We start from the raw sequence: 18220 nt of genomic DNA, 5'->3' as shown, positions 1-18220 counted from the left end.
TGCATGAAAATAGTTAAAAGACTTCAAGAAAATTGTTAAAAAATTATAGCATGCTCATTTAATCGGACACCTGTTGGACCTCTTGGTTTTTGAGGGGATGCAGTTAAAAGTATTAAACCAATTACAAATATATACATTTAGGAAATGAACATTTAAATTTGGTCACTCAAGCCCATTACTAAATTATGATTATTTGATTTATTTTATTTTATTTAACCTTTATTCAACCAGGACGTCCCATTGAGATTGCAAGACCTGGCCAAACAAAACACATTTGAAGTGCAACAAATACATCGTATAATTAAAAAATCTACAATAAAACAACAACTATTCAAACATAGTGGCCTCTCAAGACGAACAAGCACATGTCTCTCACCACATTCTTTATGATGCCCTTCAATTCATCAAAGGATATAAGAGTTTCTAATCGCTGATCTTTTTTAAGATTGTTCCATGTCTAAGGTGTCCATGGTGATAAAGCAAAGTTTGATCCATAAAATAAGGCAAGAAAAAACTAAATTTCATATAATTTTTTTATACAGTAAAGTTAAGTGGAAATTAAGTTAAGAAAATCCTCATCAAACACCTCAGACTTGACGGTACATGCTGATGTTCCAGTCTATGGTAAGATGTGACTCATACTGCTGATACCAGCGCTCATCAGCAGAATTCATGAGCACCTCTTCCCCTCTGCGCCGAGCTTACTGTGCCATTTGCGTAACTGAAGAGCTGGGCGGAAACAGGAAGAGACGTGAAAGTGTCTGGCAGGGTTGTGAACTTGTGAGGTTTCAGCGACCTGTGCCAACACGTCCTCTGAGAAAGAACACCTAAGACCATCGCCTCAGGTTATCAGATCTGGGCTGTATGAAGTAGTTTACAATCTCTGAGGAAGGGAGGCAACCTGGTTTTCTTTGTCCCTTTTGTTGTCCTGGTTTTAGTGAGAATAGTAAAGTACTCAAGAAGTTGTTTGAGGTTCTCATCAGAAGTGAAAGTTTTTAAATTCAGTGAATCTGTCTCCACCTTCGACATGCTGAGGTCTATTTTTGTGCAATTAGTATTTTGCCTTAGCTGAGGAAGTAGTGGTTTAAAAGTAGCTGAGGAAGTAGTGGTAAATTTAAAGCAACTATCCACTCAAACTATTCTAATTTCTTTTTAGCAGCACGGCTCTACAGATGGTATCATCAGTCGGTCAGTTCACTACTTTGGTCCAGACTGAAATATATCAACAACTATTAGATGGATTGCTGTGAAATCTTGTACAGACATTCATGGTCCACAGAGGATGAAGCCTTTGGACTTTGGTATTCCCTGACTTTTCTTCTTGAGCCAAGAGTGGATCCATGTTTTCACTTATTCTGTAAAATAATGCCAAATCAACTTGATGGGATTGGCACATTTTTTGTACCAATGTTTATGAACCATCCTCATGACTTCTTCTTCGCTGTACGTGAAGAGCCTGGTTTCCATTCACTCTGAATTTTGTCTGGATTCTGGTTCCGGTCTAGAGAGCGGATCCGGAATTCACCAAATTCACCAAAGTAAAAGTGTTCACCAAAGTAAAACTTTAAATTCTGGCGCACCATCGATTTACAATAAAAGAAAAAGGTTAACTTAACGGCTTGGGGCTTTTCTTGTAAATTATATTCTTTAAATTAAAAAGTTTCACCACATTTTTATTAGCTTGGTGCTTTTATTTAGACGGAAAGGCGCATCCACCGAATTCCGGATCCTGTCTCTCTCGCCCTGGTTCCGGTTCCTTACCAAAATGGCCACTAAACGGCCCCAGACTACCTTAAAGATATCAGCTGAAAAAAAACATTACCAAGTAGTTTAAAAACATCTTTAGCCAAACGATACCTGCATTTGATTCTTTATACACCAGGGGTCTGATCCCAAACCATCCTGACTCCCCACCGGAAGTTTAATGTCCGCCTGATAAACACGAGGTAACAAACAGCAGTAGCAGCTGACATCCGACTCCGAGCCCCTGAGCGGTCCCAACAAATTTGCACCCTAACTGAAACGAAACTGAAATCTATGATTATTTTGTTCACTTAATCAATATTCCTATTGTTTCTATTTGGCTGGTCATCAGTTACTTGAATGTGCTGTCATCATGCAGTTTGTAGCTCAGTCAATGTGACGTATCGTCTGCTGTGCAGAGGATTGTGGGGCAGAATAGCCAGAAAAGCATGCTGGCCTGCATACTGCAAAATCGGACCAGATGTAGTAGAACATCCTGGTATTTTTGGCAAACTGAATTTGACATACTGTGTATTGAGACATACTAAATATTTTCCTGGCATGTTATATATTATGGTAGTACGGGTATTGGAATGCACAGATATTGTTAAATGGGTGTACAATACGACCGAGAATGTGATCTAAGGGGTTAAAAAGGCCTTTGTCTCTTCATCTTGACTTCTGGGGTCCTAGTGTTGGTACTGGTGTAGTAGTTTTAAACGATACCCAGCCCTACTTTACATTTTACAGTATGTAGCACCAGTTTTGGCCAATGAGGAAATACCTGCTGAACTGACACCCCCTTCCACCTCGGCTGTACTTTAATTTAAGGCCAAATGATAGCAACACTCAGATAGTAAACATTATATCTGCACATTATACCTGCTTACCATCAGCATCTTAGCATTGTCAGTGTGATCACGTAAGCATGCTGATGTTAGCATTAACTCAAACACAACCTCAGAGAGCTGCTTGGTCAGCTGTAGACTCTTCGTCATGTTAAAATACTAATAGTAGTACTTAAATCATTTTTGAGCTTAATTTGTCATCTGGAGATATATTTTTTGTCCTAAGTGCAGATAAGACACATGCACTTCAGGACACACTGCTATCAATGGAGCGGAATTTCTCCTCAGGGGGATTAATAAAGTAAATAAACTTAACTTAACTTAAACTTAACTTAAAGATTTATGCTGGCTGAACGGTACAGGATTTTGTGTTTGATCAAAGAGTATGCACCTCTTTCCAAAAACATCAACATAAATGTCCAAAAATAACACAGTAAAAAACTGATTGTAGAAAAGGCATAGTTATTTTACCACTGGCACCTTCACTGAAACGCAGACACACGTTGTATCTTGTGTTTGTGCCACTACTCACATTTTCTGCCCTGGAAAGAAAAAAAATCTTGTGTTCTTCGGTTCTTGCTCTCACGCTGGTATCACTATTGCTCTCACCACCTACACGTCACATCGACAGGTGAAAATAACACGTTCACCCCCCCTCACCTCTGTGGGGGATTGTTGTAACTCATTCTGGGAAACGTAGGACTGAAGTAGAGGAAGGTGCACAATGCAACTGAAGGAAACTTTGCATACCACAATTACAATATCTGATCACGCGATAATTCCTGGAAAGCATCGACCATCACGGACTCATCTGTAACAGTAATAGTAGACAGTGTTTAGTAGTAACAGGTTATTTGCTTTTTGGTGACATGTCAGTTCAGCCTAAATGTAGAGAAAGCGTGTGGTTTGTGATAGATCAGATTAAAAGTAGTAGAATTTCCTCTGGATGATACTCTAGAAAACACAATATGAGCAATGTTTCCTTGTGGTTTTATAATCTCCCGTTGTTTCAGCACATCTGTGGTCAAAACGTGCAAATACAAATTTCTTTAAAAAGCTCCAAAGTATTTTCCTCCTCCAGACTTACAGTGTTTGAGAACAAGATGTTTGACAAATGCATTTCATCGAGTACAGTCAGGTTTTTTTTTCATTCAGTCACAGCTAAACCGAGAAGCCTGTCAAAGAGAGCAGAGTCAGGCGTGTGGTTACTGCAAGAATTCAGCTATTAGTCAGCAGCAGCACCGATCACTTTCCAGGAACTGAGCACCTGTCAGTCCTCAGTTACACTCTTCAGAGAACGCTCTGTCTCCCACACAAGTATGTGTGTATACACACACACACACACACACACACACACACACACACACACACACACACACACACGCATTTAATGTCTGCTACCACAGCCCTGTCACAAACCTTCTAAGGAGGCAGATTTGTATTTCTCCTGTACAGACATATGATGTTTAGCTTACATGGTTGGTAAACACTCCTGGCATTAATGCTGCAGTCACATGTTCTTCACGTGGTCCCATTTCCCAAGTTGAAAAGTCATACTTCCAATTTTGGTGTGTTCATGAGCTTTAAGTCATGATGTGGAAACAAAATGGGCCCTGTGAAGATGTATTTTATCGCTCAAAGCATTTAAATCCATCCATCCATTTTCATCCGCTTATCCGGGGCTGGGTCGAGGGGACAGCAGGTCAAGCAAAGTACCTCAGACATCCCTCTCCCAGCAACACTTTCCAGCTCCTCCTGGAGGACCCCAAGGTGTTCCCAGGCCAGATGAGATATGTAATCCCTCCAGCGTGTTCTGGGTCTGCCCCGGGGCCTCCTACCAGTGGGACGTGCCCAGAACACCTCTAATGGGAGGGGCCCACTTCTCAGAGAATCGCCACCTTAACACGGTGGAGGGGTTTACAAGCCCCCAGCATACTGAGAGCTGTGTTGTCTGGGGCTAATAGGCCCTGGTAGAATCTTCTAAGGCAAAGTGGTCCAAGGAAAGGAGCCAGACTAAGAGCGATTCAGGAAGACCTTGATGACACCGCAAATTCGGACACCAGGGCCCTCCCCTGGGGCCAGACCTTGGGTTGGAGCTCGCTAGCAAGTGTCTGGGGCCTTGGGCCACTGGGCAAGTTTGGGCTCAGCCCCAACACATACAGGGACAGGAATCAGGGTCTGGTGCGTTGTGTGTTGGGTGGCAGGCAGGGACGGTGCCCGGGCGTGCTGATCCCTGGCGTCACAGACTGGCTCTGGGGAGCATTTACATGACACATTGATAACGGTTTGAAACTTTCAGGCTTGTGGCTGCACCAGTACATCCCTAAAACTACTAAAATATTTACCTGACTCGTGCTAATATATAACTTTCTAACTAATCCGGGTCACTCTATGTGGACAGACACAACCTAATATTATATCACAAATAACATGAGGAGAAAATTGGCATGCAATAAGTGAATTAAAGAGGAACTTCACCCATTTTCAAAATTCATACATGTTATTCCTATGGTCTGAGACAATCCAAAAATATTAGTAAAAATGAACAACTTTCCCCCACACAGAAGAACCAGAGTGCTAAAACTCAAATTTGGGATGTCATGAAGTATAAAATCTGGAGCTGCTCTATAGACAATGAATTTCGAAAGATGTTATAGACGACACTAGAAGCAGCCAGGGGGGATGTTCTGAGTATATGAGAACATTTTCTGTTTCAGAACTGAGAACACCACGACAGAATAAAGCTCATTTGGGTATGAAAAAGAAACAAAATCAGGCACCCATTCATTGTCTATGGAGCAGCTCCGGACTTTATACCCTATGACATCACAAGTTTGAGAATGACTTCTCTGGTTTCTGGCTTTAAGAGACAGCAGCTCATGTTCAGAAATGTTGATTGAACTTTACTAGACCATGGAAATAACAAATTGGAATTCTTGATTTAAGTGGTGTTTCATCAACCAAACATTTACTTTATCTGCCATGTTTCTACATAATATTACATCAATTGGGAAACTTGTGTTCCAGAATTTTTGCCAACTTTCTAAGTTTTCTGACTTTCTGACTTTCAACTTGAGGGGGTGCCCATGTGAATTTTCCCAGTCAACTCGGGAACTCCCAGGAACTCATTTTCTGATTATTCTGACACCACATGGATGCAGGTAATGTCTAAAAACAGAAAATAGTATGATGTTGGTCTGTAGATTCACACAGGACTGTGAGGGTGGCAGGGTGGTGCAGTGGTTAGTATTGTCACTTCACAAGAGGATTCCTGGTCCGAACCCAGGGTGGAGTTTGCATGTTCTCCACATGTCAGCGTGGGTTTTCTCCAGGTACTCCAGCTTCCTCCCACAGTCCAAAGACATGCAGGTTAATTGGTGACTCTAAATTGTCCGTAGGTGTGAATGTGAGTGTGAATAGTTGTCTGTCTCTATGTGTCAGCCCTGTGATAGTCTGGTGACCTGTCCAGGGTGTACCCTGCATCTCGCCCAGTGTCAGCTGGGATAGGCTTCCAGCCCCCCTGCGACTCTCATCAGGATAAGCGGTTATGGAAAATGAGTGGATGAATGAATAAAAACTGAGGCACCACCTCATGCTATAATACTGATTAAATAGTAATTAAGATTAAACCACTTTCGTGTCTGGCTAGCCATTTTCCCCATTTCCCAATCTTTGTGCTAAGCTAAGCTAACCAGCTGCTGACTGTAGCTTTAAATTTAAAGTGCAGACACAAGAGTGGTATTGATCTTTTCATCTAATTCTTGGCAAGAGAGCAAATACTTCCCAAAATGACGACCTTTACTGTGAAGTGTTCAGTTATATTTTCTGGCTAGGAGTCTGGTTCAAAGCCTTTTCACACTGCCACAATACAATTCTGGGGGGAGTAATACTTAATTTGTTTTTAACTTTCTGGTCGGAAACAATTAAATTTAAGCATCTGTAGTCTGAGGTCCTCTTTAAAACCCACATTCTCAGACACCATACTGAGGACATGACCTCTTCCTTGTCCTCTGGTAGCTACATGACCCTGAGTCCACAATGTTTTGCTAACGTTTCTTCTTAAAACCCAGTCAAATGTGATTTTCATGCAGCCTTAGCAGAAATATTTATATGGTGCCTACAGTGGCTCTAGTTGACCCAGGGGCATCCACACACTGTACATTATTTGTGGAGCTATGAATAACTTATCTTCCTTCTCAGCTTTGACTAACCAGCACAATGAGCTCCATCAGGCCTTCATCTCTGTACATGTTTGATCCACTCAAAGATTTTTTGTCAGGGCTGACATGACATAGGCAGGACTACAGCTTCACCAATCACATTTTCCCAAACGACATGATGTCAGAGAGTTTGACAGGAAGTCTATTGTTGTCCACTCCCTTTTCCCCTTCAGTTTTCAAGCCAGACTTTCTCACGCCTTAATATTTACAGTTCGTCTATTGTGGGATCTTTTTCTGTGTGTGTGGAAAGAAAATATAAACAGCATGTGAATGTACCTATAACTTCCGACCTTGTCTCAAAAGGCTTTTTCTCCTTTAGCTGCACGTATAAAAAGATATCTAATGTGAAGGTTAACACACCGTTTAGAAGGCTTACCAACTTCTCACACACTCTCTCTCTCCATGTTTTGCATCAGATTACTTTTACAACCTCATTAAAAACACATCAAGATATGAATTGAAGGCCATCAATAGTCTTGCAGGAAGTGTAGTCTCCTCACTGCTCTTGAACTAACTTCCCTTCTGAAATATATCAGCAGCATATAATATTTCTGTTGAGACCTGCAGGGTGTCTGTGGGTCATATTACAGCGACTTTATCGTACTGTTGGGTGTTTTCTGTTTCCTATGATGTCATGCAATTCCTGTAAAGTGTACTAGATTATGATGTAGCCTGGGGGGATGAATGACTCGAGAGTTTCACTAATTAAATTGCTATTCTTGCAACCAGCTATTGCGGAAGGGCTTGCTCCTATTATTAGTTATTTCCTCTCACTTTATTTCATGCATAAGTAATGTGCAGTGATAATTTGGAGAGTGCTGTTGTGATGTAGACTTATAGCTAATGCACAGATGTGCACACAAACAGTCTGTTTTAAATTTAGACTACAGTGGCCGATTACCAATATATCAAAGCTCCCTTCCTGACATGTTTTAAGATGTAACATGCATTTGTTTAATACGTTTAGGCATACCTATTCTCTCTCAACAAACTGAATACGCAAAAATGTTTAGTTCCAAAAGTTTAAGTACTATTTTCCTTACAGATCCGGTCTAATATGTGCACATGAGGCTTTACATGTCTGCACCACACTTGTGTAAGTTGCATATTTGACCACATTTTGCTTCCAAACTTGCAGTGATGTCACAAAGGCATGCTTGTAAATGCATTTCTTAAACTGAGACTTAAAGCAACAGTTACACATTTTTGGAAATAACCTTATTTGCTTTGGGTTAGATGGGAATATGATACTTCTTTCATATTTGTTTATTGAAGGTCTAGTTTGTAGCCATGGATGGATTACTGAACTGGCCAACTGGGCACCAGCCGAGGGGCCTTTACCTGCAAAATATTAATTGAAGAAACCCGTACCAACCAAGAAGAGATTCAAAATGGTCACAAAGAGACACAAAATGACTACAAAAGAATGTAGACAACTACAAAGAGACACAAAATTACAGAGAGAGGTGCATCGAATATAAAGAGATGCGAAACAGCCACAAAAAGACAGGAAGTGTGCTGGGCTTTGAGACAATTTTCGTAGTGGCCATACAGTGGAATTACAACTCCCTTGTCACGTGATGCCACTGGGCCCAAAAATACTTTTCCCCATAGACCTATATTAGAAAAGTAACGTCTGTAAATAAGCAGATACATTTTTTAGAGTCACAACCCCTGCGAAATGACTCGTTCCACTACAAGGATGAAATCAATTCTGTTTGATGACATTTAGAAAGTCTAGAAAAGCGGCATGATATTTTATCCCCACTACATTTAGCAAAGCACTAAACCCGAAGTAGGTGGCCTGGCCAGCAGAGGCCTCTGATGTACATGCTCTATGGGCCCACTGATGCGTGAGCAGCGCTTATCATCCAGGTAATTTCATACTTTGGAAATAGAACTTTTTTGGCTTCATGTGCCACTGAGCAACTTTCATAGGAATAAACGAGGTCCTGCCTCCAATGCTGTATCTAGGTGTCTCATTTATAAAACAGTGCATAGGATCCCCACTAAAATGTAGCTACATGCGGACAAAGGCCCAAAATTTTAGACAGTTCCTACAATCAGGCTTCCACCTCACCATTTGCATCGCCAATTTCCCGTCTTCAAAATGTTCATAAGCATGGGTCAAAGTTTCTCCCAGATCTCCTAGATCACAAATTTTCTGTGGAAAGTGGCGTATGCCTCTTTCAGGCCTTGTTTTATGCTTACTCAGTGTTTATAAATGAGGACCCCAAGCCGCTTAATTCATCCATGGTCTTTGCCCAGCGGCCCATTGTCTCCTAATCTGCCCATGATGCGTCGGATTTAGTGGCATCTAGCGGAGAGGTTGTAGACTGCAACTAACTGAAACTTCTCCTGTAGGTGAGCGACGGTGGCCAATGCAAAAACATGAAAATGTATCTCTAAATTGACTATCTAGAGCCAGTGTTTGGTTTGTCCGTTCTGGGCTACTGTAGAAACAAAATGGTGGACTGGTGGAGGAGGACTGGTTACATGTAGATATAAACGGCTCTTTCTAAGATAATGAAAACAAGATTCTTAGTTTCAGTTTACTATACACGAATAAAAACAGAGTTATGACTATTATACACCACTGCTGCCAATATATCCTCCTAAATCCTACATACTGGACCTCGAATATAAAAATACAGAGGACTATTTCTTGGCTCTGAGCAGTTGCCAGGCAACCAAAGAAGACGACAGGAAGTTGCTAACGTAACTCCCAGCATAGAAGAAACAGTGACAATACACAGCCCAATAAAGTTGCGAATTGTTTTTTTTATTTTATACCTCAGTTTTTTGACATTATTACGCAAACAAGATATATAATATTAGTAAGTGAGTTTTATAAGCGCTTGTCCGCGGGTTATTTTGCCTTTTGGCGAGCCGGGCTAGCTGTTTCCAGTCGACAAGCTAAGCTAACCTTCTGCTAGCTTTAGCAAAGTTAGCTTTGTATTTAACTGCCATTAAGGGACAAATATCTAATCTAACTCTTGTCAAGAAGGCGTCTAATTTTTAGTTAAAGGTAAGACTAAACTCTGTACATAAAATTACATTAGCCTACAAATTTCTTCACAGTGACTATTAAACATTAAAGTGAAATAATGTTAGCTAACGTTATATGAGCAATTTATATTCATTTTAATGTGTAGGAATTTTAGTGTTAACGTTACATTGCAGTTGGTGTACGTTATTTTCGTTTTACTTTATGCATATGGCGTCCTGTATTTCACAGCCCCCTCATGCCTCCTCCAGTTGCAAACTGACACTCAAAATGGTGATTTTCCTGTTTGGTTTCCTATTTTTATGAATGAAGGCGGAGGTCGTGAGCTTTAGTCATTTTCTGGTGTTAGCCACCAGGGGGTAGAGCAACATGCAGAAAGAAAAGCCTCCAGTCTCTCTCGCTGTCCGGGGCTGTGCGTGTGTGTATGTGTCTCTCACAACATAAAGGCGACGTTCACGGCTTAAAACTTGCAATTCATGGCATGGAGGAGTCAGCGGGCAGCTGCAGCCCTCTGATCTGTGTAAGGTTAGGTGGTTTAGCAGCAGATCATGGTCTGAACCCAGTTATCATCGAGCCGAAGCAGAGCCTCGTCTAGCTGCTCGAGTGTTGTCCTCTTTTTCTTCTCCTCGGTGAAATCCGATACAACATCAACGGGGTTTTATATCTAGTTTTGTCTGGCAGATTCAGGCTAATTGTCTTGCATGTTTCGCAGTCAAACAGCACCAAAAGAGAGGAAACATTCAGCCCGTACTGCAGCGATTCAGATGCCTTCAACTTTGAGCGAGAGGGACAACCCCTAAACCCCGTTTTTACACGAGGGACAGACACACAGACATCTCCGTCATCTTCCACTTCATGAGAAGGACGCGTCTCGGTAAAAGGTGATCAGAGAACTGACGGGGGACCATGGCAGCTACTTTATCGGTGGAGGAAGAACAGGTAGGCCCTGAACAGTCTTTATGCTTTACACTTCTTCCTTTCTGTGTCTCACAGCCCTGAGTGTTTCCAGCCTCGGCCCTATACCTGGAGGTATTTTGGCCCTGAGCATTGCGTGTGTGCGCACCGCAGCCAGTGGCGATGGCAGTGCGCAATGGATTTGTTGCGAAATGGTCCTGAATGCGGAGCGGAAATATTGTATCGATTTCTGGCGCTTTATTGCTCTCGTTGCATCACTGTCAGTTCCTCTCCGGTGGCTGTTGAGCTCAAGTGTTGCGAAATAGGCCGAGCTCGCCTTTATCAGCCTCCACAGATGTAAAATAGTCATTCTGGGGTCTTAAGAGTTGTTCATTTGTGGGCACAGACCGTGATATTACACCGGGGAAGGGTTTTCGGGAGAGTTGGAAACGCTGTCTGGTTCCACATTTGGCTCCTCCGGGGAATGTATACAGTAGAAACTTGGTTTATACTGTCATGCCTGTAATGTGGCTTTGAAATACTGAGAGAAGTGACATATATTCACATATTTAATCCAATTCCAAGAATAGGAAACGCACATTCCTTCTTTTTTTGGTCTTATCAAAGCTTACATGACTTTCACCCTACTTACTATAATGTGGGATGCTTTATGTAAGCCTAAAAAGCTGTAAACTTCATTTTGACAAGTTTCCCTTTTTGTTACATCCCTCCATATAAAGATATTAGTATAAAAACTTAAAGTATACCATAGGCTTTTGATCTTACAGTTTTGTCAAGTCATCACATCACTTAGCTCTATATGTTTTAAGTTGTATGTTTCATTTGTTTGCTATCAAAGTTAATTTAAAAGAAAACTAGGACTTTTTTTTGGACTTTTTTGTTAAAACTAAGAAAAATACTTAAATGATTGCTCAAGTGTTGCAGACTAACTGATATCTGTTCATCAGCTGGGTGAATAATCATTTCAGCTCTATACGTGCTTTATGTCTCATGGATTCAGGCCCTGAAGACACACTTTCTTTTTGAATTAAAAGACGACATCTGAATCTTTCCAGTTAAACCCGTATTGCTAAACTTGTATTAATTAGTGTACTTTAAATCCACAAAGTAGCAAGCTATGACCAATGCAGTTGAATACAACCTCAATGAAGGTTTTAATTGTTGAAACTGTTTGTGCTGATCGAACTTCATGGTCGTTTTGGAGGCTGTAGCTTTCTGTGCTGCTGCATTGTGTTGTGTCATACTGAGGAAGTGTCTATAATATTTTGTCCACCTCGTTTATATCAATGAGGGTAGACCACAAAGATGAATAAAAACCTCTCTAAAACAGTTTCTACAAAAACTGAACATTATAACCTTCATGAATGTAGGAGTCACTGCAGGACTGTTGCATCCGAATCTTTCCAGCTAAACCAGGATTGCTAAACTTGTATTTATCAGTATACTCTAAATCTAGAAAGTAGCACGTTTATAACTTACACTTAGTTATGACCAGTGAAGGATTTAATTTTGAAACTGTTGGTGCTGATCCAACTTTATGGTTATTTTGGAGGTTGTAGCTTTCTAATGTTTTGTCTAGCTCCTCTATATCAATGAGGGTAGACCTTAAAGATGAATTAACACCTCTCTCACGCAAAAACTGAACATAATAACCTTCATGAATGTAGGATTCATTGCAGGACTGTTGTATCAGACTTTATTAGTTAGGTGTCCCTAATAAACTGGCAACTTAGTGGACACTATAGTATTAACCTTGGTTGTATGACAAGCTGTACCAAACCATACAGAATCCAACACAAGCAAACAGACTGTAGTAACTGTTTCTGTGAGTTGTTCATTTTGCTCTTAACAGAAACAGGTACTGCAGGGGATTATAATCAAGTTTCTGTATCTAGATGTTGAATCTATGTATGATTTTTTTTTACTCTTCTTCTGTGGTGCTTTGGTCATGTGCGTGCCTGCATTCTCTTCCCACTGCCTCCTCTCATCATCTGGCCAGCAGAAAGCCTTATCTGGCTACTCCATTTCCTGTGTGAGCCAGGGCCCCTGCTAGGGTACCGGACGCCCTCATTACATCCACAGCCTTGTGGGGGGTGTTTGGGTGGATTGTGTGTGTGTGTGTGTGTGTGTGTATGTGTGTGTTTTGCAGGGTGGCTCTCTCGGGAACATACACAGGTGTAGTGGAACTTCATTCTAAAGGCAGCTGTTAAAAGCATTTCCACTAGACTCGGGGGAAGGGGGGAGTTTATGAGTTACAGAGTGCGTTTGTGTGTGTCTATCATGTGCTTTAGAGAAAATGTGTGTGTTGTTGTGCTGCCTGTGTTTGTGTGTGTCGAGTCTACTCCCAGGAAGCAGCGGAGTGAGAGAAATTGGGGAATAGGGAGAGAGTGACGTCACTGACTTCCTGTTTTGGTATTGACTCGTGCCAAATGGGACTCGCTGAAGTGAAGCGAAGCCGCTTGGCAACAGCAGTGCTACATTTGTAAATAGATTAGCATGGCATCTGTAATCAGATAGATTCTGGAAAGACGATGTCAAGGGCAGCCATGAATCCTTTTAAAATATAATGATAAAGAAGTGCATTAGCCCTGTCTGCAGGATGGAGGTGTAATCATGACGCTGCAGTAACCCCCCCGCCACTTTCCATAACCTCTTAATAGAGTTTCTTTCTGCTGAGACATTAATACAGTCACCATGTACAGTATGACTCCTCCTGGCTGGAATGTGAATACAATAGACATTATGTCTATACTCAGACATTAATGACCAGTTCCTGTTATGTAGGATCATGATGGTAGTAAGTTAAACATAAAACAAATCCAGTTGTGTGCCAGTAAGCCAGTATGTACAGTACATTTCCCTGGTACTGATGCATTCAAATGAAATGTCGCTATTAATAAAAAAAGATTTACGCTTGTAATCAACAACCAAAAATGTACACCATCAGGATGGGCTATAGCTGTGGTTCTCAACCAGGGATCTGGGGACCTCCAGGGGTCCTTCAGGGAGTCCTAGGAGGTCCCCAGAAACATGGGAAATAGTTTTATTTTCACTATTTAAAGGTCCAGTGTGCAGGATTTAGTGGGATGTATTGTCAGAAATTGAATATATTGTAATAAGTATGTTTTCTTTAGTGTATAATCACCCGAAAAATAAGAATCACCCGAAAATAAGAATAGGCGCGTTTTCGTTACCTGAGAATGAGCTATTTATATCTACATAGGGAGTGGGTCCTTGTCCACAGAGTTCGCCATGTTTCTACTGAATCCCAACGCTAGCCTTAGATAGGGCCATTAGTGTTTTCACATCAACCACTGTCGTGAACAGCCTATACACAACGAGATGAACAGCACCAGAAATACATATTTTTTATTTGTGAAACTGCTATATTCAGTATATTTAGCGGTTTAAATCACAGAATGCTGAAGGAATCCTAACCAGGAGTTCATGCTTGGCACATGGGAGAAGTTTCAGCTGGTTGCAATCTAAATCTAATGCACTCCTCCTTGAATTCAGTGTAGAAGTATGCAACAGTATGAGTCTTCACAGTATGATAACCGTCTCAGAAAATATTGCGATTACAAGGTATTACAGAATTCACATTATTACCAATCAGAATGACGCTGAAAGGAATGAAAACAGAAGGGTTATTGTTGGTTGAAGAAATGTTTTATTACTATAATTAAAACTTATCAAAAATCTCAACATGTAAATATTTGTGAAAGCATCAATAGTCAACCCTCCAATATTGTCGCAATATCAATATTGAGTTACTTGGTCAAAAATATTGTGATATTTGATTCTCCCATATCACCTAGCCCTGTTATTACGTATGACAAAGAAAAGCATCAAATTCTCACAGTTAAGAAGCATGAAACCAGCACGTTTGGCTTTATTTGCTTCAGAAAATTACTAAAACGATTACTCAGTTATCAAAATAGTTGCCAGTTAATTTTCTTGTCAATTGACTAATCTATTAATTGACTAATCGTTGCAGCTGTAGTTTATAACTATACAATTCTGGTCTTAATCATATCTGACAACCAAACTCTTTTCAGATGGAGGTCCATGAAGAGGATTCTTATAAAATGGCATGTGAATCAATTGGGGGTCCTTGACACAAAAAAGGTGGAGAACCACTGGTTTATCATCACAGTATAGGTAATTTTTCATTTTAATAAACAAAATCTTGTGGAAATTCAGTTTAGAAGCTGCTTTTAAAGACTGTTTTTGGCTAATCCAGTGATTCAAACACTTGACAGATTACGTCGAGCTGACAATTAGTCAAATAATAAGTTAATCAAAAGAAATTATCTGGCCAAAATGTTAATTGAAGTTACTTAATGTTAGTTTTTTGAGTAAACATGCTAAAAATTAACTGGTTCTGGCATCTCAGATATAAATAATTTTGGTTTGTGATAGAAAATGGAGTATTTTGGGGTTTTATACTATTGGTCAGACAAAACAAGCATTCTGCAGACTTCTCAGTATTTATTATAATGTACTGGTCGGTAGTAAATTAGTTAATAAGAGAATGATTTCGGACACAGCTCTGTCTCCCTGTGGCAGCAATTTCTCTCTGACGTCATAGTCCTCTGGGTCATGGTCTCCAACCCTTTTGGACTTATGGACTTGTTTTCAGGGCTGTTTGGCAAAGAACCAATTACAACTTCATCCACCAACTCGCAGCACAGCATGTTCTTACCCCAGTGAACATAATCAATTAGCTATCGACAGTCATTGTCAACACCGCCAATGAACAGCCCCCGACAACAAACTGGATTATGTAACGTCAGCTGTTTATTGTTTAAAATGTCTCACTCAGCATTTGAGAGTGACAAACTGAGGACATAAAGACAGCTGAAGTGGTGTAGATTTAAAAAAAAAAAAAGAAAAAAAAAAAAAAGACTAATTCTGTACTTGCTCTGGCTTTTCAGTCGGTTTAGATTCATGTCAGGCAGTTTTAGCCAGAATTAAGTGTTTCAAGAACTTCGAGGAAAATATCTCCTGCCATATCAGATCTGGAGTGAGTCAAGCAAATATTTATGCATCCTCCAGGAATTGAATAAGTCACTCCTCCGCAGCGAGTCGTCCAATGCAGTCTGGTGTGCTATCATGAAAACAAACTGGTTCATCCTCAAATTCCACTCTGGCGGATGTGGCCCCTAGTGCAGAAAAACCAAACAAGACCGGCTTCTCCAGGAACAGAGGGTCACTGCCTGGAGTTGGCAGGCTCTCCTTAAAAGGCTAAGAGAGAAAGAGCAGCTGTCAGACCATTGAAATCTTGGAAACCCGAGTGTACCTGACAGCAATCTGACAGGAAGTTGTCTTTGGCCAACACCGAAGGATTAACGCTTCACAGTGCAACAACAAAGAGCAGACGGCCCACATTTAGTGGAACTTGTGGACTTTGTGTTAAAGGGCGGTACCGCAAAATTTGATTACTCCTCTGATAAAACAGTCCAGAACTTTTTTATTACCATAAACAACTTTAAAATAGCGACAAAAACTGGAACACTGACTTTTTAGATCAACAGAACTATAAGCATCCAAGCAAAACTGTTTTTCCTCAGAAGAAGACCTTGTTGACCTTTTCACCACGAACATTTTTCTGAAGTAGCTCTGGGTTTTATGTCTTGTTGACACTATATATTAGTTTTACTGCAGGTTTTTCTGTAAATAATTCACAACGCACTGCAAAAAGAAAGTGTTTTAACTTACAAAAAAATGTGTCCAGGCTGCCTTGAAATTTTTAGTTGACTGAATTTAAGAAGACAAAATGACCTCAACTTGTCTTCGCAAATTCAGTCAACTCAAAACTTTAAGGCTTAAAAAACTTTATCGACCAAAATAACCCAGTACCAAGTAGTAACGAAATTTCTCCAAACAATACCCACATACAAACCTTTTTGTACCCAGATCTAGAATAAAATGGCTATTTCTGTGGTGTTGCTCGCAGCCAGTTACATTCTGATTGGCCCGCTACAGCAGCAGCTACAACCGACACAGTCTGTGGTGTGGTGAAGTTGAGTGCAGTGTATTTGACTGAGTTGTTTTAACAGTTATTTTATCATTTAAAAAAAAATGTGTTAGTGTTAAAATCATTTGGATCTTAAGTAGTGGTGGTGGCATTTTGCACTACTGAATGCTTCCATTCACATGATGGGTGTTGGATGAAGTTTTGAAAAAAGCTTTCAAATGAAGCACTCTTAAGCACTTTTAAGGATATTGGTATTGGCTTGGGATGTTCCTGGCAACTAATTTCCCTGTTGACTAAACAAAACTTTTAATTAAGACTAGTTGACTAGTCTAAAAAAGAGAAAACACTCAGAAAACAGTCAAGATTTAGCACAATTTATTGTTAAGTATTTGAAACATTGTCCCAAAAATATTGCGTTTAATTGATTATACAGCTAATCACGCATATCCCTAGTTTTGGCATCATGATATTTTAATTATACAATACCAAGCTCTTGTAATAAGACAAGTCACTGCTCCATACAGTATCTTTCTTCGTCAGCCTTTTTATATTTGTTTTGTTTATTAAGTTAACTGAGCTTGATTTCGCACCAGTCCAGTTGAACCAGCTTGAGCCAAACCCACTTTTAGAGGACAGACGACTCCCGTCAGGAAGTCGGCCACTGTCTTCAATTGTCTGAAGCCCTGAGTCATCTTCTTCATGATTTCCACCAGATTAATGGCACCATCTAATTGCACGCTCACTAAACTCCCAGTGCCTCAATAAAAAATGTAATAAAAGGGAGAGATGTTTAAATACATTTTGTGAAAGATGTCTTTCACCTCTCAGTGGTCTTCTTCTTTAGTGAATGGAGCTGGCTAAGCTGGAACACCAATGTTAAACACTTATTTTATTGTAGGTTTAAAGATGGTCTTTGGCAAGGGATTTGAATGACATCCTTGATTTTGACTTTGACCCTTTCACAGTCGGTGCTCTGACTAGTTGGTGTCACAAACGCTCCATTGGCTAAGAAATACTTTTCTACACATGCTGTTCCCAAATGTCAAAAATGAACTCAAAGTTAGTGAAGTTATCTTGGACTGTGATGAGAAACCTGCTCACACAGTAAAGCATGGTAGAGTTTTCTCTCTATTCTGTCGTAGAAATGCGCCCAGTTCTCTCAGTAAAATATGTCGTTATAGGACCGTAATGTGTAGTTCATTGTTTAATTGTGAGGTCTGAAACACGTACCAGTCAGTTCATGTTTAAATTGTCAATGTTTAATGCCAGTATTGTAGGATCTGTTTGAAATGATCAGAGATGTTTCCTCTACTGCACTGAAGAGCTCAGGATTCAGAATAACACCCCTCCCCATGAGAATCGGATATGAAACGACCTCAGCCCTGTCAGGTGCAATCATCCCTCATCCCTTGCATGTTAAGGCATCTGAACAGAGCAGAAGCTGCAGGCCCTCCTGTCTGTGAAAGCACTGGCTTTCCTGAGGAGAGACAGTGGCATCCTGTCTCGA

At 40.5% G+C, this 18220-nt stretch overlaps 1 protein-coding gene across 1 annotated transcript in view; it reads left to right on the top strand.

Moving 5' to 3' along the window:
* Window positions 1-10179: 10179 nt before the first annotated feature.
* Window positions 10180-18220, top strand: part of ptpn9a (protein tyrosine phosphatase non-receptor type 9a) — a 32944-nt gene continuing 24903 nt past the window's right edge. Inside the window, exon 1 of the mRNA XM_050072685.1 lies at window positions 10180-10757. Within this exon, the coding sequence (XP_049928642.1) occupies window positions 10725-10757 (33 nt within the window). The 5' untranslated portion in view covers window positions 10180-10724. The remainder of the gene's footprint in view (window positions 10758-18220) is intronic.

The sequence above is a fragment of the Epinephelus moara genome, chromosome 20 (genome assembly GCF_006386435.1).
Source record: "Epinephelus moara isolate mb chromosome 20, YSFRI_EMoa_1.0, whole genome shotgun sequence".
Lineage (NCBI taxonomy): Eukaryota > Metazoa > Chordata > Actinopteri > Perciformes > Serranidae > Epinephelus > Epinephelus moara.
This window is presented reverse-complemented; position numbering and strand designations above follow the sequence as displayed.